Source organism: Bubalus kerabau, chromosome 8, assembly GCF_029407905.1.
Source record: "Bubalus kerabau isolate K-KA32 ecotype Philippines breed swamp buffalo chromosome 8, PCC_UOA_SB_1v2, whole genome shotgun sequence".
Classification (NCBI taxonomy): domain Eukaryota; kingdom Metazoa; phylum Chordata; class Mammalia; order Artiodactyla; family Bovidae; genus Bubalus; species Bubalus kerabau.
The window spans coordinates 22568756-22595982 of record NC_073631.1 but is presented as its reverse complement, the minus strand read 5'-3'; the positions used below and the strand labels follow the sequence as shown (position 1 = coordinate 22595982).

At 38.1% G+C, this 27227-nt stretch overlaps 1 protein-coding gene across 1 annotated transcript in view; it reads left to right on the top strand.

Moving 5' to 3' along the window:
- The window catches only part of THSD7A (thrombospondin type 1 domain containing 7A), a 489197-nt gene that overhangs the window by 246815 nt on the left and 215155 nt on the right, over positions 1 to 27227 (top strand). The window contains exons 3-4 of the mRNA XM_055589867.1: positions 19552 to 19800; positions 22626 to 22807. Coding sequence (XP_055445842.1) covers positions 19552 to 19800; positions 22626 to 22807 — 431 coding nt within the window. The remainder of the gene's footprint in view (positions 1 to 19551; positions 19801 to 22625; positions 22808 to 27227) is intronic.

Genomic DNA, 27227 nt, shown 5'->3' with positions numbered 1-27227 from the left:
ACCATAGGAATTCTTCAGTGTAGATCGTGATAAAAGTGTCTTTGTTATGACAATAGGTGATTTTTGAAAAGCACCAAAGGGTAGGGGCTAGTTGTCAGTGGAGCCAGCTTGTGATGGAAGAGTTGGAACTTTCAATCCCATCTTCCCCCTCTCCACCTTCTAGCAGAGGAGAGGGGCTTGAGGTTGAAGCAGTTGCCAGTGGCTAATGATTTAACCAGTCTTGCTTCCTTAAAAACCCCCAGATAGATGGCTTTGGAGTGTTTCCAGATTGGTGAGGAAGTGCAGGTGCAGATGGAATGACAGGCCTGGAGAGAGCCTGGAAACTCCACCCCCTCTCCATACCTTGTCCTGTGCATCTCTTCTGTCTCTCTCTTCCTGAGTTATATCCTTTTATTAAATAAACCACTATTCTGGTAAGTAAAATGTTTTTAACTCTGGGTTCTGCAAACTGTTCTAGCAAATTATTCAAACCTAAGAAGCAGAGTCTTGGGAATCTGTGTGTGGCTGCAGTCAGTCAGTACAGGAAGCAACCTGGCATCTGAAGTGAGAGGGTGGGGACAGTCTTGTAGGCCTTTGAAATCTGACACTGTCTCTGGATAGATAGTGTCAGAAGGAAGTTGACCTCCCGAACATCCAGCGAGTATCCAAGAATTGCTTATTGATGCTGCACACCCCCGCCCCTGCCACACATACACATTAGAAATTAGATGCAGAATTCAAAATAATAGCTAAAATATTTCTGTGGCTAGGTTTCCCTTCTCTTTTCCTTTAGTCTGACTTTTGTGAAACATTCCTTAATGCTGAAGAGGGCCTTTAATGAAAGGAATTGCCCAAATCAGTCATGCCAGGTAACAGCATTTTAGAAGGCTGGTAGGTAGTTCTCACCCTGGCTCAGAAAGCTATCTACAGAGTTTTCACTGGGGGCGGCTTTGGGATTGTGCCATGAAACTTCACTGTGGTTCTCCTATTGGAACGGCATGGGTGATAAGGAAGCAGCTACACACAAGCATTCGCTGTTTGAAAGGATAGGAAATGTACGTACTGGCCCTTCCAGGGAGGCCTCTCTGCTGCAGCAGTTTAGCCCACGACTCAGTACATGCAGTGCTGGTAGCCCCACATTCAGCTGCTGACCAGCAGCATGGCCCTCAGCTCTAATAGGGAGCATATGATCCCTCCAGCTGGCAGGTGACACCATTTGGCAGCGTTCCCAGCAGCTCAACAAAAGGTTTTCAAATATCGAAGCCAGGGGAAAGACCTCTGCCTTTATAAGGAAAGTAATTTGACTGTGCATGCATTTTGCTTCCATAAGAATTATTTCTTCTAACTCACTGAATTCTGTGAAGGAAAGGGCACACTTAGAGAATGAAATTAGAAAATATGTAAACGGTTCATTCAAATGGATAAATACGTGTAAAATTAGAGGAGATCAAAGTTTGTGCTTAGAAAAGGAATGCTATTTGAACGTAATTAAAGGTGGGAAAAGTATTTTTTAAATTCTAGATTCTCAACTTATGATTAATTGTTTGTAACATTTAAAATAAATGGCTTGAAAACCATTTTAGAGCATAATTAAGAAATATTTTCTGAATATATATGTGTGCTCTGATTTTTCACTCATTTTTGCTAGTTCCCAGTCCTGAAAAATTCAAGACAGAAATAAGACAGTTTTACAGATAGGCTCTTGAATAATGTTCTGTGTTATGAGTGTAGCCATAATTTATGTATTTAACCTTCCCATTATTTATAGCCATTTATGTTGTTTCCATATGTTTATAAATGTGATAAATGTCTTTATATTAATACTGTATCATTGTGGGAAAAAAGGAAATACCATTTGCACGTAGTTAGAGATGGGAAAGGTATTATTTTTAAAGATCCAATATGAAAATGCAAGCCAATAAGAATTTAGATTGGTTAGATTATGAAGACTTAATAGGTTTTTATTGAAGAAAGGGACTTTAGAGGTCTTTTCAGAAAATGTAATTTCATCATATGAAAAAGCTATGTGGTAGAAGAGTCACCTGATCAGAGTCATGCAACTCAAGAGTGGCAGTTTAGAAATGACTTGGATCTCGACTATGAATACAGCATTCATCAACTTCTATCCTGTTACAAACTGGAGACTCAGAAAACTAGGCAGTCCTATTGGTCAACTCATTTATTCAGTTGAAAAAAAGGAAACAGTAGATCATAGGAAAAATAAACATATATTTGAGTATTACATTCTTATATTAATCTCTGAATATGATTTTAAAGTTAAATCATTTGTGTGTAAGCATAAGAAATGGAACTGCAGACATAACTGTCAGCTGGTTGATGGCTATCTTGTATATGTGAAAAATACATCTGCCTCCAAAAGTATGTAATTTTTTTTTTCTCAAATAGTCAGTAGAGTTATAGTAATACTCTGTATGTGTTTTAAGTTCCACGCCCTTATATTTTCTTTATCATTTTTTAAAAATTGAAGTATAGTTAATTTACAATGTGGTTTCAGGTGTACATAAAAGTGATGCAGTTTATATATATATATACATACACATATATAATTTTTCAGATTCTTTTACATTATAGGTTATTAAAAGATAATTTAGTTTGATACTCTATACAGTAAGACTGTGCTGATTATCTATTTTATATATAATAATGTGTATATGTTAATCCCAAACTCCTGTTTCTCTCTTACCCCACTCCCTGCTGTCCCCTTTGGTAAACATAAGTTTGTTCTTGAAGTCTGAGTCTGTTCCTGTTTTGTAAATAAATTCATTTGTTTGTTTGTTTTTTACATTTCACATTTAAGTGGTATCATATGATATTTGTCTTTCTGTGTCTGACTTAGTATGATAATCTCTAGGGCCATTCATGTTGCTGCAAATGGCATTACCTATTCTTTTTATGGCTGCCTAATACTCTTTTGTGGAGAAGAAAATGGCAACCCACTCCAGTGTTCTTGCCTGGAGAATCCCATGGACGGAGAAGCCTGGTAGGCTGCAGTCCATGGGGTCGCACAGAGTCAGACACGACTGACGCGACTTAGCAGCAGCAGCAGCAGCAGCAGCAATACTCTTGTGTGTGTGTGTGTGTGTGTGTATACCACCTCCTCTTTATCCATTCACCTGTCAACGGACATTTAGATTGCTCCTATGTCTTAACTATTGTAAAAAGAGCTGCTGTGAACATTGTGCATACCCTTGTATTTTGCAGGTCAGGATAAGGACAATCACTTTCATTAACAGAGCAATTTATGTAATCCAATAAAACATGGGACCATGATGCCTAACAGAATATACAAGCTACAAATATATTTTGCTTTTTACAACAAAATGAATTTTTTAATCTACTCTGAACATGAAATTGTGTTTGTTCTCTTTACAAAACTTGGGCATGCTTATTAATATTATGAAAAGATTTATGATATTACCCTTTATATAGAAAATTCTCCTGTAACATTAATAGTGTTACTGAATTTATTTGCATCTTTGCAGGATGAAAACATGCCCTTTAAACCACCTAATATCTGATAATAAATCCCATTTTGTGTGATCTACTCAGTTTCTGTTTTCTGTAGGAAGAAAGGCTATACTGTTAAAGATTCCTTTGCTGACTGTAAATAGTGAATGATTCTATTTTTGGAGTAGTTGAGAGAGTTAGCTGTAGATCAGTGTTCTCAAACTTCAGTATGCTTATGGATCACTTTGGAATGTAGTTAAAATACTGATTCTGACTCAGTAGTGAAGCCTGAGAATCTAAGATCCTGCATGTCTAACAAGCTTTCAGTTAATTGTCAAGGTGTTTGTCTGCAGACCATTTTTAATACCAAAATTCTAGATTATACTAAGCCTTCAAGAATAACTTCTGCCTCCAGAGCCCCTAACTGCAGATGTTAGACTTCAGTGAGACAATGAAAAACTATTCTGATCCATTTTATTACTGTCCCTGGATTAGAGACAGTATGTCTAGGGTGATTTCCAAACATAACTACTATGATGTTGTTTTCTTTTTTGCTTTGTTAGGAACAAAAAAGTCTTTTTTCATATATTGATACCTATCTGTCTATTGATTGATCAAGAGGAGAGGTGAGAGAGAAAGGATTAAACAAGTGATTCTAAGCAAAGAAACTTCAAACAGGGGATTTGCAGATGTCACATTTTCACCCCTTAGTGCAAATATTCAGCTTAACTATTTGTAAGGGACACACATTTCTTGCTTATAACTTATGACATTTTGTTTTCATTCTGTTATTTCATATTTTTCCTGTGAGAATGAAAAATTGCCACATGGTGCTACTTGGGGAGGGATGTTTTAGGCCGCATTTCAAGACTTTTCTTGAGCATGGGCCATAACACCTAGGTCCTGAGAGATACAGAAGATACTGAGAGATACAGAAGACAGGAGATGAGACTCCAAATTACAAGTGGTGTAGGCAAAAGTGGGTAGATAGAAGTGGGCTAGTGTTATATGGAGACAGTAAGGAGACTGAGCAGAACTGCAGGGTACTAGGGAGGAAGACTAAATATTAATTTTGCTTAAGTGATGACCAGCGTGTCATGGGGTAGTGACAGATTATAGAGAGCTTTGATTACGAGAAATGAAAGTTTGGACTTGGTCTTGAAAAAAATGAGAGATGTGGAAAGTTTCTTTTTTAAAAGCTAAAGAATGATCATGCTATTTTGGGAGATTAATTAGGCTACCTTCAGAAAGAAGGTATATTTTGACAGGTATTATGATTATTAAATGGGCTACAGAAATAATTTTCATACAAAATATTTAAAATGGCATTTTATTTTGTATAGTACAGTTCGAATTATCAAAAATGAAATAAAAAGTGACCTACAGTTTATACATTTTAACCTTGCCCAGAAATAAAAAATGTTAAATATACTGGATGATCAGGTTTAAAAGTAACTGTCAGAAATATCTGTGCTCTTTCATCTTTTAATGAAGTCTCTTTAAAGGCAAAAATTAAACTCTGCCTTCTCCACTTTTTCATTTTTTTCAGTCTGATTCTTCTCTGTGTGATTCAAGGTGATTAAGCAATACCTGTTTTTGTCTCAAAGCCAAACTTTTCTTCTGTTCAGTTTTAGCCATCAGGGCTATCCTGGATATACCACATAAACAAAAAGGAAATTTTCATAGTTTCTACATTCACATCTTCTACCATGCTGCTCTACAGAGGCATAGCCTTTGTCTTTGATTCTCGGAGGTGTATGTTCTCACGAAAACCATAATGAACCAAAATGTGTGGTTCCCCTAAGCTCTCTCATGTCATCATTTTGCATGACCAGAACAAAGGAGAGAACGGTAAATGATGGTATCTGAACAATTTAGTAAGTGTCAATTTGGTGACTCTATTTAGTCTCACTAGCAATTGCAAAATGAAATTAATAAGCACCACAGTGCTCACAGACCTATCAAGGTCCACTGTAAGACCATGTGTGAATTAGTCAGGCCTAAAATGAGCCCCAGAGTTTATTTTCCTGTGCTCCAAAATCACTGTGGATGGTGACTGCAGCCATGAAATTAAAAGATGATTGCTGCTTGGAAGGAAAGCTATGGCAAACCCAGACAGTGTATTAAAAAGCAGAGATATCTCTGTGCTGACAAAGGTCTGTAGAGTCAAAGCCATGGTTTTGCCAGTGGTCATGTAGGGATGTGAGTTAGACCATAAAGAAGGCTGAGTGCCAAAGAATTGATGCTTTCAAATTGTGATGTCCCTGGGACTGCCAGATCAAACCAGTCAATCCTAAAGGAAATCAACCCTGACTGTTAATTGGAAGGACTGTTGACGAAGCTGAAGTTCCAGTACTTTGGCCACCTGATATGAAGAGCCAACTCATTGGAAAAGACACTGATGCTGGGGAGGACTGAAGGCAAAAGGAGAAGGAGGGCAACAGAGGATGAGATATTTCGATAGTATCATGTACTCTGCTGCTGCTACTGCTGCTAAGTCGCTTCAGTTGTGTCCGACTCTGTGCGACCCCATAGACGGCAGCCAACCAGGCTCCCCTGTCGCTGGGATTCTCCAGGCAAGAACACTGGAGTGGGCTGCCCTTTCCTTCTCCAATGCATGAAAGTGAAAAGTGAAAGTGAAGTTGCTCAGTCTCTTAGTGCCCGACTCTTAGCGACCGCATGGACTGCAGCCTAACAGGCTCCTCCGTCCATGGAATTTTCCAGGCAAGAGTACTGGAGTGGGGTGCCATTGCCCTCTCCGATCATGTACTCAATGGACCTGAATTTGAGCAAACTCCAGGAGATGGTGGAAGACAGCGAAGCCCAGCATGCTTCAGTCCATAGGGTCACAAAATGTCAGAGATGACTTAGTGACTGAACAACAACAAAATGAGCCCCAGTGTGTGAACAGTCAGCTACGCCTGTGGCCTTGGCTGTGAACTCTGATATGCTCATGATTTTTATAAGTATACAAGTCATCCAGAACTTTAAACTGTGATCCTTAATTCTGGATCAGTCTACTGGAAATTTCTGCATGTTGGATGTGTATGAAATATGTCCATATTAAATTAAGATACTGATGTTAAACTCAATTATCAACTGCCAGAAACTTGCTTTTTCACTCCATGTTCTCCATTTCAAAGTATCGTAGTAGTGCTCCCCAGATCGCCAAAGCTAAAAACCTCCAAGTTATTTAGTGACTCCGTCCTCTCTTTTAACACCTTCAGCTGTACATTAGTTTATATGGTTTCTAACTCCCCTTTTGATAGTTTGTGACTCCTTTTAATTTCTCCTGTCATTGCTTTTGTTCACACTTTCATATGTCTTATAAGCAGAAATATCTAGTTAGAATTCCATTTCTGCTACTTTATCCAGACTTTCGTGAGACATTTGAATTCCATTTTTGTGGTGCTTGTGGTAAAGAACCCACCTGCCAATGCAGGAAATGTAACAGACATGGGTTCAATACCTGGGTCAGGAAGATCCTCTGTAGTAGAAAATAGCAACCCACTGCAGTATTCTTGCCTAAAAAATTCCATGGATAGAGGAGCCTGGCAGGCTACAGTCCATAGCATCGCAAAGAGTCAGACATGACTGAAGCAACAGAGCATACATCTTAAAATAAAAGAGAGATAAAGCTTCATCTTACAGAACAGTTTTAAGGATTTCATGAGATAGAGATATTTTAGGTAAAACAATATAGTATGTGGCTCACAGTAGGGATTCAATGAAGATCAATCTCATGTTCACAATCATACCTCCCTCAGTTTGATCAGTGTCTAGCACACAGAAAGCACTCAGTCTGTGTTTACTATAAATATTAATGATGTAATCATCATCATAGTCTCTCTGTTTCTAATCTTTTACCCTGTTATTCCAACCTCCACCCTGCCACTGGAATTTACATGAAATGCAAGTATCATGTCCTTTATGCTCCAAAACTTTGAATGGTTCTTTCATCCACAGAAGGTGCTTTTCTGGATCTACATAACTGCCCTTGATCTGACCTAGGCTTCAATTCCACTCTTGTTTTCACTGCTCAACAAAAGCTCCTTACAATGAAGCCAAGGAAAAAAGCTGTATTTCCCCCACACACCAACAAACAAAAGACTGTTTTTCATGTTTCCATCAATTACCTTCACTTGGTCTAAAATAATAATGTACTACTTCATATATCCTTCTGTGCCTCCCCAAGCAGAATTGTATGATTCCAGTTTAATTACTATAATCACATCTTTGTACTCCTGAAGTCCAATATATAGAGTTACTTGATTTCACATTTACTGAAATAATGGTATTAGAAAATTAAATGAAAAATAAAGTATAAATAGATATGTTACATGTCTCATATATTGCAAACTATATAATCATATTACTTAATACTGTTCTTATGTTTATGCTGCTGATTTCTATGTAGGACCTGCATTAAAAGTTGTTAACATGGATCAGGAAAATTCATGTGGTTTGACTTTTCCCTAATTACTAAGTCCTCCTTAAAACAAGTAGCACGTTTTCAAAGTGCTGCTGCTACTGCTGTCAAGTCCTGTCAGTCGTGTCCAACTCTGTGCGACCCCATAGGTGGCAGCCCACCAGGCTCCCCTGTCCCTGGGATTCTCCAGGAAAGAACACTGGAGTGGGTTGCCATTTTCTTTCAAAGTGCTGCTGCTGCTGCTGAGTCGCTTCAGTCGTGTCCGACTCTGTGCGACCCCGTAGATGGCAGCCCACCAGGCTCCCCTGTCCCTGGGATTCTCCAGGCAAGAACACTGGAGTGGGTTGCCATTTCCTTCTAGGATGGTACAAATCCTGGGATTGTGAAATAGTGAAACTAGTGGATTCACATTGTGCCAGTAACCCTGGCATTGGTCTCAGCTACAGCAGTTTGCTCTAACAGAGATTTACAATCAGTTTAAACTGTGAGAAGAAGGGCAGAGTGACTAAGAAAATAGACTCTGATTTTAGAAAATCCAAGTTCAAATTTCAGTTCCCTTCTTACAAATTCCCATATAATCTTGAACACATTGCCTAACCTTTCAGAAACTCTTTCATATAAAATAGAAATAATAATGGTACCCACACAAAAGGATTATTGGTTGTTCAGTCTTTCAGTTCTATCTGACTCTCATCCAACCATCTCATCCTCTCTCATCCCTTTCTCCTCCCACCTTCAATCTTTTCCAGCATCAGGGTCTTTTCCAATGAGTCAGCTCTTCTCATCAGGTGGCCAGAGTACTAGAGCTTCAGCCTTAGCATCAGTCCCTCCAGTCAATATTTAGGACTGATTTCCTTTAGGATTTCCAAGGGACTTTAAAGAGTCTTATCCAAAATCATAGTTCAAAAGCATCAGTTCTTCAGTACTCAGCCTTCTTTATGGTCCAGCTCGCACATCCATACATGACTACTGGAAAAACCATAGCTTTGACTGTATGGACCTTTGTCAGCAAAGTAATGTCTCTGCTTTTTAATATGCTATCTAGGTTGGTCATAGCTTTTCCTTTTTTTAAGTAAATTTATTTATTTTAATTGGAGGTTAATTACTTTACAATATTGTATTGGTTTTGCCATACATAAACATGAATCCACCACAGGTATACACGTGTTACCCATCCTGAACCCCCCTCCCTCCTCCCTCTCTGTACCATCCCTTCCAAGGAGGCAGTGTCTTTGAATTTCATGGCTGCAATCACCATCTGCAGTGATTTTGGAGCCCCCCAAAATAAAGCCTGTCACTGTTTCCATTGTTTCCCCATCTATTTGCCATGAAGTGATGGGACCAGATGCCATGATCTTAGTTTATTGAATGTTGAGCTTTAAGCCAGCTTTTTCACTCTCCTTTTCACTCACCTTCATGAAGAGGTTCTTTAGTTCTTCTTCTCTTTCTGCCATAAGGGTGGTGTCATCTGCATATCTGAGGTTATTGATATTTCTCCCAGCAATCTCAATTCCAGCTTGTGAGTGATCCAGTCCAGCATTTTTCATGCATGAGGTAATATGAATTAAGTTTTAATCTTACACTGTCAAGACTTTCAGATACACAAGACTCACAAGATTGCCATCTGGTATTAGTCTGCTTAGAAAGATATAGAGCTTGTCATCATTGTAACCATAGTCATTCCTCATCTGATGGGAATTCTTCTAGAAATTCATGCAACACATTTCAGGGAAGAAGGATAATTCTACATCCAGCAGGTCAAAGAGCAGCCTTGCATTAAAAGTATCAACCCTACAGGCATTGGTATCTCTGGAAGTGATCTATTTGTAATAACCTATAAAGTCTCCAGAAAAATAAATTCTAGTCCAAGAGTTTAGGGAAGCACAAAGCTGTAGCTTCCTACCAGGTAGTTTTAGTTTCTCCACAGCAAATTAAATTTATCAAATTGATCATTCTATTATAAATAATATTATCTAGTAACATAGCTGATATTTCAACTTTCATCAGGTTACCAGGTAGCTGTAGAAGGAGGCATTTAACTAATGGTCAAATTCTCCACAAAAGATTAAAAGGGACTGTTAATTCTCTGCCTATACATAGAATATAAACTTTGTAAGTATTACATGTGTGTATGTGTGTGTTCAGTTGTTCATTCATGTCCAATTCTTTGCAACCCTATGGACTGTCACCTGCCAGGCTCTTCTGTCCATGAAATTTTCCAGGCAAGAATACTGGAGCAGTTTGCCATTTCCTCCTCCAGGGGATCTTCCCAACCCAGGGATCAAACCCACATCTCTTGCATCTCCTGCATTGGCTTGCAGATTCTTTACCATGAGCACCACCTGGGAAGCCTCATATATGCATATATGTGTATGATAACAATCTGATGAAGTGTTATAAATGTATCTAAGAGGAAATTAAACATGGAGGGTTTTGTATGAAATGAGTTGTAGAGATCATCATTTGGTCATTATTTTGCCTAATTTTCATGAAATACCTTGTGTTGTTCATCACAGAGAAAGTTTTGCTCTTAGGCTAGTGTTGTTACCTAATGCATCATTAATAGGCAATACATGACATGTGAGTAAAAATGGGATTCTGGTCCTCCCTGTTGTTATAAGGAGCAACAGAGCTGACTCATAGGACCATTTTACTGCCACTCTCAGATGATTCTTCTGCCCAGAACTCCCATCTCAGACAAATTGACTTTGACGTTTTAAGCTCTAATTGTTTCCTAGGAATGCAATTTTCATACACATGCCAGTAGAATTAAGAAGATTGAATGTGAGTTGTTATATTAAAATGGACCTGCCTCTCTGTATGGTTGATTATCATAGTTAAATATAGCACCTGAATGATGAGACAGAGTTATCACTGAACTCTCCTATTGGAACAGATGCTCTATTGTGGCAACAGGCCTCCTCTATCTTGTAAACATGAACTACTAGTTATTGATAATGTGCATGAGTTCAACTAAGAATTAGCACAAGGCAGTATAATTCCAGGAAAATCCTTCAAAGTGCATAAACCCAAGGTCGATGACATTCTCTAACATCATCTTCATCTTTGTATGTAGACATTAGGATTAAGAATTCAACATCCCTTCTGGAAGGAGGGTTGGGGAGAGTCTTCTCTGACACCACAGTTTGAAAGTGTCAATTCTTCAGTGCTCAGCCTTCTTTATGGTCCAACTCTCACATTGATTCCAACTGCAGGATGGAGAGCCTTCATCAATCCTTGGGAAACTGAGGACTTAATTTATACTAGGCACATCTCTCAAGGCAGGTCTCTCACTGAAATTCCTCGGATTAGTGTCTGGTTGCAGTTTGCTAAAATAATAAAAATGCATCATCAACAGCTCATGCATTGCCTTGGTGTGGACCTAGAGTGCAAGCATAGACAAAGAGTGCATGATCAACAGCTCATACATTGCCTTGGCGTGGACCCACTGTGCAAGCACAGAGGAAGAGGAGGCAATGACTTCACACTTCTCATAGGTTGCAGTTTGCTAAAATAATAAAAGGGTGTGATCAACAGCTCATACATTGCCTTGGTGTGGACCCAGAGTGCAAGCACAAGAGAAGAACAAACACTGATTTCACACTTCTGATAGAGATCAAGCCCTGAGCCTTCGGAGTGGGGACACTGACTCCAAGACCTTAGACTACCAGAGAACTAACCCTGCTGCTGCTGCTAAGTCGCGTCAGTCATGACCGACTCTGTGCGACCCCATAGACGGCAGCCCACCAGGCTCTGCCGTCCCTGGGATTTTTCAGGCAAGAACACTGGAGTGGGTTGCCATTTCCTTCTCCAATGCATGAAAGTGAAAAGTGCGAGTGAAGTCGCTCAGTCGTGTCTGACTCTTCACGACCCCATGGACTGCAGCCCACCAGGCTCCTCCGTCCATGGGATCTTCCAGGCAAGAGTACTGGAGTGGGTGCCATTGCCTTTTCCAGAGAAATAACCCTAGCGGGTACCAAATGGTAAGAACTCACACAAAGGAAACCACTGTAAAGAAGACCCAGCGTCACCCAACCACCAATAGCACCCTGTGCAGGATGCCTCAAACAAAATACAAACCCAATCATCAGCAGACAGGATTACCACCTCACTCAGTGTTTCCCATCAGAGGAAAAGCAAACAAACAAAAACTCAACACAAATTTCACCCTATAAGAAACTTACACAAACCACTGGACCAACCTTAGCGGGCAGAAACCAAAAGGAAGAAAGAATTCAACCTTGGAGTCTGGGAAAAGCAGACCTCAAACACAGTAAGTTTAAAAAGAAATAATGAAAAAGCAGAGAAATACTACACAAATGAAGGAACAAATTAGAAACACAGTGGTCCAAATAAATGAAGAGGAAATAGGAAAACTACCTGAAAAAGAATTCAGAATAATGATAGTAAAGATGGTCAAAAACCTTGAAAACAGAATGGGGAAAATGCAAGAATCAATTAACAAAGACGTGGAAGAATTAAAGAATAAACATGGAGACAAATAACACAATTACTGAAATTAAAAATACTCTAGAAGGAATCAATGGCAGAATATTTGAAGCAGAAGAACGAATCAGTGACCTGGAAGATAAAATGGTGGAAATAACTTCTGAAGAGCAGAATAAAATAAAAAGAATGAAAAGAAATGAGGATTGTCCTCTGGGACAATATCAAATGCACCAACATTCGAATAATAGGGGTCCCAGAAGAAGTAGAGAAAAAGAAAAGATATGAAAAAATTTTTGAGGAGATTATAGTTGAAAATTTCCCCAACATAGAAAAGGAAATAGTCAATCAAGTCCAAGAGGCACAGAGAGTCCCATACAGGAAAAATCCAAGGAGAAACACGCCAAGACACATACTAATCAAACTAGAAAAGACTAAACACAAAGAAAGAATATTAAAAGCAGCAAGGGAGAAGCAACAAGTAATATACAAGGGAAACCCCCTATGCTTAACAGCTGATCTTTCAGCAGAAACTCTGCAGACCAGAAGGGAATGGCAGGATACATTTAAACATTTAAAGTACTGAAAGGGAAAAATCTACAACCAAGATTACTGTACCCAGCAAGGATCTCATTCAAAACTGATGGAGAAATCAAAAGCTTCTCAGACAGGCAGAAGTTAAGACAGCTCAGTACCACCTAACAAGTTTTACGACAAATGTTAAATGGACTTACATAGTCAAGAAATACAAGAGAAGAAAAAGGATCTACAAAATCAACCCCAAACAATTAAGAAAATGGCAATGGAAACATATATATCAATAGTTACTTTAAATGTAAATGGATTAAATGCTTCAACCAAAAGACACAGACTGGCTGAATGGATACAAAAACATGACCCATGTATATGCTATCTACAAGAAACCCACTTTAGACTTCAAGACACATATAGACTGAAAGTGAGAGGATGGAAAAATATATTCCATGCAAATGGGAAGCAAAATTAAGCTGAAGTAGCAATCCTCATATCAAACAAAATAGACCTTAAAATAAGGAAGATTACAAGAGATAAGGAAAGACACTACATAATGACCAAGGGATCAATCCAAGAGGAAGACATAACAACTGTAAATAATATGCACTCAACATAGGAGCACCTCAGTACATAAGACTAACACTAACAGACATAAAATGAGAAACTGACAGGAACACAATAATAGTAGGAGACTGTAACACCCCACTCACACCAATGGATAGATCATCAAAACAGAAAACTAGTAAGGAAACACAAGTCTTAAATGATACATTAGATGCTGCTGCTGCTAAGTCGCTTCAGTCGTGTCCAACTCTGTGCGACCCCATAGACGGCAGCCCACCAGGCTCCCCCATCCCAGGGATTCTCCAGGCAAGAATACTGGAGTGGGTTGCCATTTCCTTCTCCAATGCATGAAAGTGAAAAGTGAAAGTGAAGTCACTCAGTTGTGTCCGACTCCTAGCGACCCCATGGACTGCAGCCTACCAGGCTCCTCTGTCCATGGGATTTTCCAGGCAAGAGTACTGGAGTGGGGTGCTATTGCCTTCTCCATACATTAGATGAGATGGATGTTATTGATATCTTCAGGACATCCCATCCAAATGCAGAGGAATACATCTTCTCAAGAGCACGTGGAACATTCTCCATATAGACCACATCTTGGGTCACAAATCAAACCTCAGTAAATTTAAGAAAATAGAAATCATATCTTGCATCTTCTCTGACCACAATGCTATGAGATTAGATATCAATTACAAGAAAAAAAAACTGTAAGAAACACAAACACATGGAGATTAAACAACACATTTCTAAAAAACCAACAGGTTACAAAGAAAAAGAGAAATAAAAAAATTTCTAGAAACAAATGATAATGATAACTTGACAACTCAAAGCCTATGGAATGCAGCAAAAGCAGTTCTAAGAGGGAAGTTTATTTATAGCAATAGAATCCTACCTCAAGAAACAAGAAAAACATCAAATAGACAGCCTAACTTTACACCTAAAACAACTGGAAAAAGAAAAACAAAAAAAAAAAATCCCAAAATTAGTAGAAGGAAAAAAATCATAAAGATCTGAGCAGAAATAAATGAAAAAGAAATGAAAGAAACAATACTAAAGATTAATAAAACTAAAAGCTGGTTCTTTGACAAGATAAACAAAATTGACTAATCTTTAGCCAGACTCATCAGGAAAAAAGGAGAAAAGAATAAAATCAACAAAATTAGAAATGAAAAAGGAGAGGTTACAACAGACAATGCAGAAAAACAAAGGATTATAAGAGACTATTATGAACAACTATATGGCAATAAAATGCTATCTACAAGCATACCTGGAAGAAATGGACAGATTCTTAGAAAAGTTCAATCTTCCAAGAATGAACAAGGAAGAAATAGAAAAAATGAATAACCTAATTACAGGCACTGAAATGGAAGCTGTGATAAAAAAATATCTCCCAAAAAAGAAAAGCCCAGGACCAGATGGCTTCACAGGAGAATTCTGTCAAACATTTAGAGATGAGCTAATGCCTATCCTTCTAAAAACTCTTTCAAAAAATTGCAGAGGAAGGAACACTTCCAAACTCATTCTGCAAGGCCACCATCACCCTGATACCAAAACCAGACAAAAACAACACACAAAAAGAAAACTACAGGCCAATGTCACTGATGAACATAGATGTAAAAACCCTCAACAAAATTTTAGCAAACAGAATTCATCAACACATCAAAAAGCTAGTTTATTCCAGGAATGCAAGGATTCTTCAATATATGCAAATCAATGTGATACACCATATCAACAAATTGAAAGATAAAATCCATTTTATAATATCAATAGATGCAGAAAAAGCCTTTGACAAAATTCAGCACCCATTTATGATTACAACTCTTCAAAAAATGGGCATAGAAGGAACCTACCTCAACATAGTAAAGGCCATATATGATAAGCCTCCAGTGGTCATGTATGGATGTGAAAGTTGGACTGTGAAGAAAGCTGAGTGCTGAAGAATTGATGCTTTTGAACTGTGGTGTTGGAGAAGACTCTTGAGAGTCCCTTGGACTGCAAGGAGATCCAACCAGTCCATTCTGAAGGAGATCAGCCCTGGGATTTCTTTGGAAGGAATGATGCTAAAGCTGAAACTCCAGTACTTTGGCCACCTCATGCGAAGAGTTGACTCATTGGAAAAGACTCTGATGCTGGGAGGGATTGGGGGCAGGAGGAGAAGGGGATGAGAGAGGATGAGATGGCTGGATGGCATCACTGACTCAATGCATGTGAGTCTGAGTGAACTCCGGGAGTTGGTGCTGGACAGGGAGGCCTGGCATGCTGCGATTCATGGGGTCACAAAGAGTCGGACATGACTGAGTGACTGAACTGAACTGAACAGCAAACATTATTCTCAATAGTGAAAAACTGAAAGCATTACCCCTAAGATCAGGAACAAGACAAGGGTGTCCACTTTCACCACTCTTTTTCAACATAGTTCTGGAAGTCCTTTTTTTTTTTTTTTTTTTTTTTAATTTTATTTTATTTTTAAACTTTACATAACTGTATTAGATTTGCCAAATATCAAAATGAATCCGCCACAGGTATACATGTGTTCCCCATCCTGAACCCTCCTCCCTCCTCCCTCCCCTACAGCAATCAGAGAAGAAAAAGAAATAAAAAGAATCCAGATCAGGAAAGAAGTAACGCTCTCACTGTTCGCAGATGAAATGATACTGTACATAGAAAACCCTAAAGATAGTATCAGAAAATTACTAGAGCTAATCAGTGAATTTAGCAAAGTTGCAGGATATAAAATCAATACACAGAAATCACTTGCATTTCTATATACTAACATAGAAAAATCAGAGAGAGAAATTAAGGAATCAATCCCATTCATCATTGCAATAAAAAGAATTAAATATCTAGGAATAAACTTACTTACTGAGACAAAAGAACTGTACATAAAATTATGAGACACTGATGAAAGAAATCAAAGGTAACATAAACAGATGGAGAGATATTCCATGTTCCTGGGTAGGAAGAATCAATATTATGAAAATGACTATATCACCAAACGCAATCTACAGATTCATTGTGATCCCTATCAAATTACCAATGGCATTTTTTACAGAACTAAAACAAAAAATTTCACAATTCATATGGAAACACAAAAGACCTCAAATAGCCAAAGCAATCTTAAGAAAGAAGAATGGAGCTGGAGGAATCAACCTTCCTGACTTCAGATTATATTAAAAAGCTACAGTCATCATGACAGTATGGTACTGGCACAAAAACAGAAATATAGACCAATAGAACAAGATAGAAAGCCCAGAAATAAACCCATGCACCTATGAGTACCTTATTTTTGACAAAGGAGTCAAGAATATACAATGGGGCAAAGACAGCCTCTTCAATAAATGGTGCTGGGAAATCTGGACAGCTACATGTAAAAGAATGAAATTAGAACACTTCCTAACACCATACACAAAGATAAACTCAAAATGGATTAAAGACCTAAATGTAAGACCAGAAACTATAAAACTCTTAGAGGAAAACATAGGCAGAAAACTTGATGACATAAATCAAAGCTAGATCCTCTATGACCCATCTTCTGCTGCTGCTGCTGCTGCTGCTAAGTTGCTTCAGTCGTGTCTGACTCTGTGCGGCCCCATAGACGGCAGCCCACCAGGCTCCCCCGTCCCAGGGATTCTCCAGGCAAGAATACTGGAGTGGGTTGCCATTTCCTTCTCCAATGCATGAAAGTGAAAAGTGAAAGTGAAGTTGCTCAGTCGTGCCCGACTCTTAGCGACCTCATGGACTGCAGCCTACCAGGCTCCTCCGTCCATGGGATTTTCCAGGCAAGAGTACTGGAGTGGGGTGCCATTGCCTTCTCTGGACCCATCTCCTAGAGTAATAGAAATAAAAAGAAAAGAAAACAAGTGGGACCTGATTAAACTTAAAAGCTTTTGCACACCAAAGGAAACTATAAGCAAGGTAATAAGACCACCCTCAGAATGGGAGAAAATAATAGCAAATGAAACAACTAACAAAGGATTAATTTCCAAAATATATAAGCAGCTCATACAACTCAATACCAGGAAAATAAACAACCCACTCAAAAAGTGGGAAAAAGACCTAAATAGACATTTCCCCAGAGAAGACATACAGATGGCTAACAAATACATGAAAAGATGCTCAACACTGCTCATTATTAGAGAAATGCAAATCAAAACTACAATGAGCTATCACCTCACACTGGTCAGAATGGGCCTCATCAAATAGTCTACAAACAATAAATGCTGGAGAGGGTATGGAGAAAAGGGAACACTCTTACACTGTTGGTGGGAATGTAAATTGATACAGCCACTATGGAAGACGGTATGGAGATTCCTTGAAAAAACTAGAAATAAAACCACCATATGACCCAGCAATCCCACTCCTAGGCGCATACCCTGAGGAAACCAGGGTTGAAAAAGACGCATGTATCCCATTGTTCATTGCAGCACTATTTACAATAGCCAGAACATGGAAGCAACCTAGATGTCCATCAACAGATGAATAGATAAAGAGGTTGTGGTACATATACACAATGGAATATTACTCAGCCATAAAAAGGAACACATTTGAGTCAGTTCTGATAAGGTGGATGAACCTAGAACATATTATACAGAGTGAAGTGAGTCAGAAAGAGACAGAGAAACATCATATTCTAATGCATATATATGGAATCTATAAAAATGGTTCTGAAGAATTTATTTACGGGGCAGCAGTGGAGAAACAGACATAGAGAATGGACTCATGGACATGGGGAGAGGGGAAGAGAGAGTGAGATGTATGGAAAGAGTAACATGGAAACTTACCTTACCATATGTAAAATAGCCAACAAGAATTTGTTGTATGGCTCAGAAAACTCAAACAGGGGCTCTGTATCAACCTAGAGGGGTGGGATGGAGAGGGAGATGGGAGGGAGGTTCAAAAGGGAGGAGATATATGTATACCTGTGACTGATTCATGTTGACGTTTGACAGAAAACAACAAAATTCTGTAAAACAATTATCCTTCAGTAAAAAATAAATTAAAAAAAAAGAATTCAACATCCTTCTAATTCAAGGAGGAAACATTAGATAAGAATTTTAACATAAATACTTTACTGGTGACTAAATATTCTAGATCTATTTAGAGGATATCTCTACAGCAGTATAGCCTAATAAACTTATATTTCTAATGTTTGTTGTTCAGTTGCTCACTCAAGTCTGAACTCTTTGTGACCCCATTAACTGCAGAACACAAGGCTTCTCTGTACTTCACTGTCTCCCAGAGTTTGCTCAAACTCATGTCCATTGAGTCAATGATGCCATCCAACCATCTCATCCTCTGTCACCCTCCTAATGCTTAAAGAAAGTGAACGTGAAGTCGCTCAGTCGTGTCCGACTCTTTGTGACCCCATGGACTGCAGCCTACCAGGCTTATCCGTCCGTGGGATTTTTCCAGGCAAGGGTATTGGAGTGGGCTGCCGTTTCCTTCTCCAGGGGATCTTCCCAACCCAGGGATCGAACCCAGGTCTCCTGCGTTGCAGACAGACACTTTACTGTCTGAGCCACCAGGGAAGCCTCAAATGCTTAGGATGTGTTTAATTAATATACTCATATGTAGACCTTGCATTAAAGTATGAACTGGAAAAAGTTGATGTATTTGAATAAGCCTACATTATAATTGTAATTGACAGCTAAAATTTCAGATGATATTAAAAATAATTGTAAGCATAAATTAAATTACTTTTTTCTATTCAAAATAATATTGTAGTAGTTATCCAAGCATGTTTATTTAAATCACTAAATAGGGTGAAAATTGTCTTATGTTAACAGTTCATTTTCTAAGTTAAAACAAATCTGGAGTGAGTAAAATGAACAATATGGTAAACTTAGTTTCAGCTAATTTTGCTTCATCCTTTTATTTTCTATTTCCTGTGAATGGTTTAACAACTATTACAAACTAAGAGGAAATGCAAATGTTAGCTTGGAGTCTAACAGCTTTTACACGTCATAAATGTTGGTACATTATCAGTGAAATTGGAATTGTACTTCCAAGTAGAAATAAAAATGTCCAAGCTGATTTTGCTCTGGAACGTTCATGCCTGCCTACAAGTTCATGCCTGCCTATAAGTTCATGCCTGCCTACAAGTCTGTGATGAGAACATTAATTCTCTTTTGCAGCTTCTGCCAGCAAGAGAAGCTGCCAATGACCTTCCAGGCCTGCGTGATGACCAAGGAGTGCCAGGTGTCTGAGTGGTCGGAGTGGAGCCCCTGCTCAAAAACATGCCATGACCCCGCTTCCCCTAAAGGCACCCGCATGAGAGCTCGGCTCATCAGGCAGTTTCCTATTGGCAGCGAGAAGAAGTGTCCAGAACTTGAGGAAGAAGAGCCCTGTGTGTCTCAAGGAGATGGAGTTGCCCCCTGTGCCACGTGAGTTAATAAGGACAGTGGTCTCTGCTGCCCCATCTGCCCAAACTGCATGTTCCTTTAGCTGTTTGATTTCAACTGGATGGTGTGTTGAGAAATACTGATTTTTACAAATTCTAAGTAGAAATGTATCTCTTTACAAACACTATCCTATAAAAAAAAAAATACCAGTTTTACTAAAAGTGTCAGTAACAAGCTATGTTTTCCAATATTCACAAAAGTTGGATTTTTAGCAGTAGTTCTTTGCATGTTTTCTATAATGAGGATTGACAAGCTTTTTTTGTAGTGGAGAAGATAGTAAATATGTTAGTGTTTATGAGCCACATGTGTCTCTGTCATGATGATTCAACTCTGCTGTTGGAAAGTGAAGTCGCTCAGTCCTGTCTGACTCTTAGCGACCCCATGGACTACAGCCCACCAGGCCCTCCGTCCATGGGATTTTCCAGGCAAGAGTGCTGGAGTAGGGTACCATTGCTGTTGGAGATGTAAGCAATGTGTAAAGAAATGAGTGTGGATATGTTTCCATAAAATTTATTTATAGAAACGGTACAGGTTGAATTTAGCCATAGTTTGTCAACTAGTCTATAAGGTAAAATAATCTTTCAAAATATAGGTTCCTTTTGCCTATTGAGCAAGCCCTATTAAAATTCAGTACTGTGTATAACAAGTCCTATTAAATAGAGTAGAATACTACATCAAAATAATAAGACTTTAAGCTCTCTCAGGACCAAGATTGCTTATTAACCTTGGGTGTGGAGATTGTTTCTTCTTTAATCACTTGTATATGTCATAGGACCAGGCACATAGTAAGTGCCCAATAAATGTTCATCAAATTCAGATTAAACACGACTGATTTTGAGATATTTGGCACTGTAACTATATTGTTTTTATCCTTAAAAATCATTTCGAAGACTTTTCTGTGAGTTAACTTGGTGATAAATATGTTTCAGGTTGGTCTGAATGTAGAGAGTATTTACGAAAAAACTTACAGAATCTTAGTTTATCAGTAGATACCCACAAGCTTCATTGAAAGGTTCCCTGGAATATTTGAAACATTTAGGGAACAGGCTAACAGCTTGCACTTGATGAACCAGTGAAGAGGAAAATTACCATTACCACTGCTGCTGCTGCTCCTCCCATTTCTAACAGTAATAATAATAACCACAAAGCATAGTAATGATTCATACAAGATCTTCAGTTATGCAGCACTATGGAATCCTCCCTTCTCCCCTAACATAACCAGTAACTGAACACTCTGAAGCGTTTCCTTCCTAACTTCTCTGCCTGCCCCACTGACTTGTGTGTTCCCCTTGACATAACAGTTTCAGGGAAATTGCCAGGTTCTCTAGTCAGAGTGTTTCGTCTTCTGCAAGATTCTTCCTTTTTTTTTTTATCTCAAGCTAGGATGTCTTTATCCTCTCAGTTATTCAAACATCATTAACTATTAATTAAAATAAATCCCTATTCTAAATCTCTGTCTTCTAACCCTTTGTGCATGGTAGCATTTTTTTTAAGAATGTGTAATCACTTTACATTACTAAAAAATTTATTTCTCCCACAGGACTCCTTAGGATGACCTATGTTGAGATGCTGCTCTATAAAAAAAATAAAATAAAAATTTCATTTTAACTCCCCTAATGAATGGCTTGTTTAGTTTTCTTTTCTGTCACACCTCCCCATCTCTCCTCCCAAGGCATCAATTATCAATGATTTTATAATTGACCTGAATGCTGCACTTCCTTTATAAATATATGTCAAGAGCATTGTTCCTTGATGCCCCAGACCTGTACCTCTGTTAAACCATGAATCCCCACTTACAAAAATTGAAAAATGGGCATGAAGTTCACCTTTACCGACATGAAACCTTACCACTGACAAAGCAAAGCATCTTGATCAGACATCCAAGAGCCCATTTAACCTTTTTGTCTAATTGAGATGAGCATTAGCACATCCATTTGTACCTTTGTTGGCTGTTAATCTGATTACTAAGGAAGCATCTTGGTAAAGTGACATAAAGTACTCCAAGAGCCATTTTCTTTGTGCTTTTAGAATATCCATTTTCCTTGAGGTGGAGAAATGCCATCACTGTCTATCTTCAGTGACATCAAGACCCTGGCTATCTTCTTAAAGCATGTGTTAGGCTGACAATCCCTCGACATTTTTTTCACATCATAATCTTGGTTGGAGCTTTAATTTAGAAGCATAGATCATCTTTCCTATGTTCCACTGATTAGAAATGTCAGCTCTTTTCATCATTCATCAGTACTCATCAGGGATGCTCAAATGTTACAGGAGGAAAAAAAAACACTCTTATTCTCAGCAATAAAGAGAAAACTCTGAATTATGTTATATTTTTGTTACTAACACACAATTACAATTTTTACCAGTATGAAGAAGGAATTTTCATACATTTTATTAAAGACAAAACAAATGTTTGGGTTCATCATCATATAGAATGTTCTCCATTCTCAGATTCAATCTTCCTTTGTTTATAAACATGAAAAAAGGGCAAGCCTGAGTTCAGCTTAATTAAACATAAAATGTCATATATTCAGCATTATGCTCTCTTTGCATAAAATATTTATAAGTAACTTCTAGTAGGTGCAATTAAAACTGGATCATCTTAAATTTAACCCCTCTTTAAACGGAGCAGGGTAAGGCTGTAGAAGAAGGGATTGAAACTGAACCTGTGCCAGAGGTGTGGTCTAAGATTGATTCAAGGGGAAGGAATTGTTCAGATTAATTTTCTTGAGGGGGAAAAACAAATAGGATTGGAGAAAAGTTTTATTCACTAACACATGGCCACTGCCGGCATTTTCTTTATCTAGATACAGCTGGAGGACCACGGAGTGGACTGAGTGTCGGGTGGACCCTCTGCTCAGTCAACAGGACAAGAGGCGAGGCAACCAGACGGCCCTCTGCGGAGGAGGGGTCCAGACCCGAGAGGTGTACTGCGTGCAGGCCAACGACAACCTCCTCTCGCTATTGAACACGCACAAGGACAAAGAAGGTAAATCTTGTTTTCTTCTCAAGGACTCATCTATGGAGAGCAGGCATGGGAGCATCCTGCAGGGTTATATATGCAGTCATTTGGGGGCATGAAGAGAGCTGTATATTTGTTCACATTATGGCAGATATTAACTATGGTGAATGGTAGTCTAAATGATGGTTGTAAAAATAATTAATAAAGTTCCATCTTTGGTTCATTCTGGTTTGTTGACAAGCCTGTCTTTAAATTTTGGCTTCAGATTCTGAGTCAGAATTTAGAAAGAGTAATCAGTTATCAAAATAGAATAAACATGTGTCTTATAAGGATACATATAGGATGCAAATATGTGTTCCAAAGCCCAAATTTCTTTTCTTCATATAGGAATAAGTAAAACCTGTATGTTAAAAAAGAAACTTTGTTTTGCTGTTTTATAATGATGTTGAAAAAATAAATTAATTATGGTATTCAGAGAAAATTCACTTTGAATTTAAAAGAAATCGAGAATAAAACTACAGGAAAAGATCTTTAACCCAAAGGCATAACTTAAAAAAAAAAAAAAAAAAAGACCTTTGATTAATGCTTTGATTTGGTAGACATATCTTAGAACTTTTTTGGTCTAAATCTCAGTTTGGGGACCAAATGTGATAAGTGTACAAAAGAATAAGTGAGTCCAAGATGGCCAAGACTAAAAGTACATATTGTTAAATATTAATATTACTCTAAAATTCTGATCATCATTGGACTGAGCCTCTTAAGAGCCTCTTAACATTTTACTACCTGAGGAACTGCAGGACTTGTAGCACTAATCCATTCAGCACATATTGATTAGTTGCCAGAAGAATTCCAAAAATTGTCTATGGTAATGAGGACAGAAATATCAATACAAATTTCATGTCAGGAAAATGCCCATGGTCATCATGAGGGCACACAGACCAGTAGTCATAACGCAGTAGGAAAGTGTCAGTCGCTTGCTTGTGTCTGACTCTTTGCAACCCCATGGACTGTAGCCTGCCAGGCCCCTCTGCTTATGGGATTTTCCAGGCAAGAATACTGGAGTGGGTTGCCAGTTCCTTCTCCAGGGACTCTTCCCCACCCAGGGTTCAAACCCAAGTCTCCTGCATTGCAGGCAGATTCTTTACCATCTGAGCCACTATAATTGAGTTTTAGAATAGCTGTAGTGAGAAAATAGAGGAACCTTCATAAAGAATGTGGAATTTGAGCTGAGTTATGATGCATATACTCCATATAGTTAAGCAGGTCAGGCATGCAAGAGGGAGTTTATTCTAAGCAGAAGGAACAGCATGTATTAAAGGTAAAAAAAAAAAAAAAAAAAGAATGGAATAAAAAAATAAATATTCAGAGAAGGAATATGACCAAGAAGAATCAGAAAAACAAGGAAAGAACCAAGAGAAAAGGACATTTCATAAAACAAAAGAAGAGAGAGCTCTTTTGCCTCCCACCAAAAAGGAGTGGCTAGTAATTCTTGGGAAATAAGGACTAAAGTTTTGCATTTGCAGCTTGCAGAATTTAATTGTTTTGTATCCACTGGCTTTACACAGCATGTTAACTCATTTAGTAATCTAGCCTAGGGATACCTTTTACTACTAATATGTCTTGCGATTTTAAGGAAGTAGCATAAAACATGTAATGTTAGTACATTAATATTTTCTTAGTCACTTTAATGGCTACATTTTTAATGCCCTTTGGTGAATTTATTATGGCAGTCCTTTCAGAGTAGTATAATTTCATTGCTAGAAGTAGATCAGATTTTAGTTTCTGAATGTCAATTATATCCTGTAGGTTATTACTTTCAAAGGTTCCTTCAGAATTTTGAATTGTAATTGGACACTTTTAAAAATTATTTTGTCATAGAGTTCCCTGACTACTGCTGTCAAGGCACTGCAGAGCAATAACAATAAAAGTCACAGGAAAAAAAGATAAGACGCAAAGAATAGTATTATTAAGATGTATCTGTTGGACTAATGCAAACACCAAAGCAGAGATTCATAGATATGGAAGTAGTCAATTCACCTAAAATTAATATTCAATCTTGTAAGTATATAACATAAATAACTTAAGAATCTGTGTCCTTTCATGTCAAATATCAATAATATTAATAAGCCTCTTATAGTCTTTGCAAAAGCAGTTAATTCTTACTAAAAGTTGCAGTTATTTTTTCCTCAGAACTTAGACTATGTGAGTTCTCCCTGCTGCTGCTGCTAAGTCGCTTCAGTCGTGTCCGACTCTGTGTGACCCCATAGACGGCAGCCCACCAGGCTCCCCCGTCCCTGGGATTCTCCAGGCAAGAACACTGGAGTGGGTTGCCATTTCCTTCTCCAATGCATGAAAGTGAAAAGTGAAAGTGAAGTCGCTCAGTCGTGTCCGACTCTTAGCGGCCCCATGGACTGCAGCCCACCAGGCTCCTCCGTCCATGGAATTTTCCAGGCAAGAGTACTGGAGAGGGGTGCCATTGCCTTCTCCAGAGTTCTTCCTAGTAGTATTCAATTTTCCCCAGTAGGAAACTTGTTAGATATACCAGCATCCCAAGGGTAACACATGTGAATACTATAGATATGTGTGAATGGAGAACAATTAGACTGTGGGCTATGGAGATTGTTCACAGTCTTATCTTTTTCAATAAATACGAAAGAATGAAAGCTTACTTTATTAAAACAGGGAAACTTCTCAGAATAACTTGTTTATTCAGTCCTAACGGGAAGGTACTGATCTCAAGAAATCCTGACTGTTTAACCATGAAAAGCCTATCCTAAAAGCAATTCATATTGTGCTTAATTTGAAGAACAAGGATTGCATGGTGTTTTTGTAGATTCTCTCTCTGTGTTCTATAAATGTCTTCTCACACATAACCAAACTATCAAAAATACTTTAACTCGACATACTTTAGCCTCAGCGTAAAATTTCTTTATACAAAAATACTGAAAACAAGTGATACGACATCAACTTCCTTTGTTATCTCGGTATATCATGTTACATAGAAGATTGATAATGACCATCATAGCGCAAAAGCCAGATCACTTTAAATTACTTTATTCATTGATGTATTTTCTGCTATTAACTGACTCATACCACATAAGGCCATAATTCTTTCCCTTGGAGCTAATATATTTAATTTTCAGGAAGTTGAAATATTTATTATTAAAGTACTCACAAAGTATAAAGTATGATATTCAAAACTTGGTATGAGTGAGTTGAATTATCAGGATAGTTATTAAGTTGGTAATGGCATCTACAGACAATAGGAAAAATATGTCTACTTGATATTGGAGAATGTCCACATTTTATCCATGGAACTCTCTCAGTTCTAAAAGAATATTGAGGTGATCAAAATTTCCATTATCACTTATTTAGAAGAAAGACTTGACAGGTTCTCTGCTGAGAAGAGTCAGTAGTAAAATCTTTGACAGTTTCTCTGAGCTGGCTGTTCAGAATCCCAGTAGTCTGAAAAATGTCCAACTTGTCCTGGCATGAAATCTATCCTCAAAATATGACAGCAAGAGGCCTTGCCCATGAGAAGGTTATCAGTGTAACTCCTAGAAAGCTGATGGAAGTGTTACTGATCATTAGATGCATAATGTGAATTGACTCTTATAAGAGTTCATAGTGAGATGAAAGTAGATTCTAGCTATAGTAACTCAAGACATCCTTCCAGTTGATACAGATTGAACATGTTTTCAAATGAGGGAAGCCAAAGGTATTAGTTATAAAGCACCATAAAGCTTACTGTGATTTATATCATAGAAAATTTTAGAACATGCTTTTATACAAAACATACCAAATAATCCACACTTATATCTGCATAAGGTCTGTGGGATTTGTGGTTATTAAGAAAGACAGTCTGGATAATAAGCCTGTATGATGACATTGAATGAGACAAACCAGCAGAAAGGTTTGGAGGATCAATGGAAAGATGAATTGAGGGCAGGATGATTGTACTGTGAATGGGTAGACAGAAGGATGAATAAAGAGCTCATGTTTTCACATGTTTTGCCCCCAAAAATGTGAATAAAATAGTCACCATCCCTATAAAGTACAAATTATTTATAATTGTAGTCTTCTTACTGTAGTTTCTACAGACTACCCTGCTTCAGTCAACACTGTTTTGGGAGAAAAAGGACTATTCTTATGTATATGCTGCTCTTTCCCTGTTATTCAGAAGCTAAATATCAGAGTACATTGAAGCCTAGTGCTGCACCTTCCCTGTCCATCGCTTTTGAAATAACAGGTGGATGAGGCTGTTTTACATAACATTTCAATCAGAAATGTGTGTCAAGAGTCTCTATACCTTCCCTGATATAATTCTTAAACCCTCTAGAAAAAATAGTAGTTTAGTTTTACTTTCTGTTGTCCTTGAAATAGACTTAAAGCTGGGGCTTCCATGGTAGCTCAGATGGTAAAGAATCAGCCTGCAACTCAGGAGACC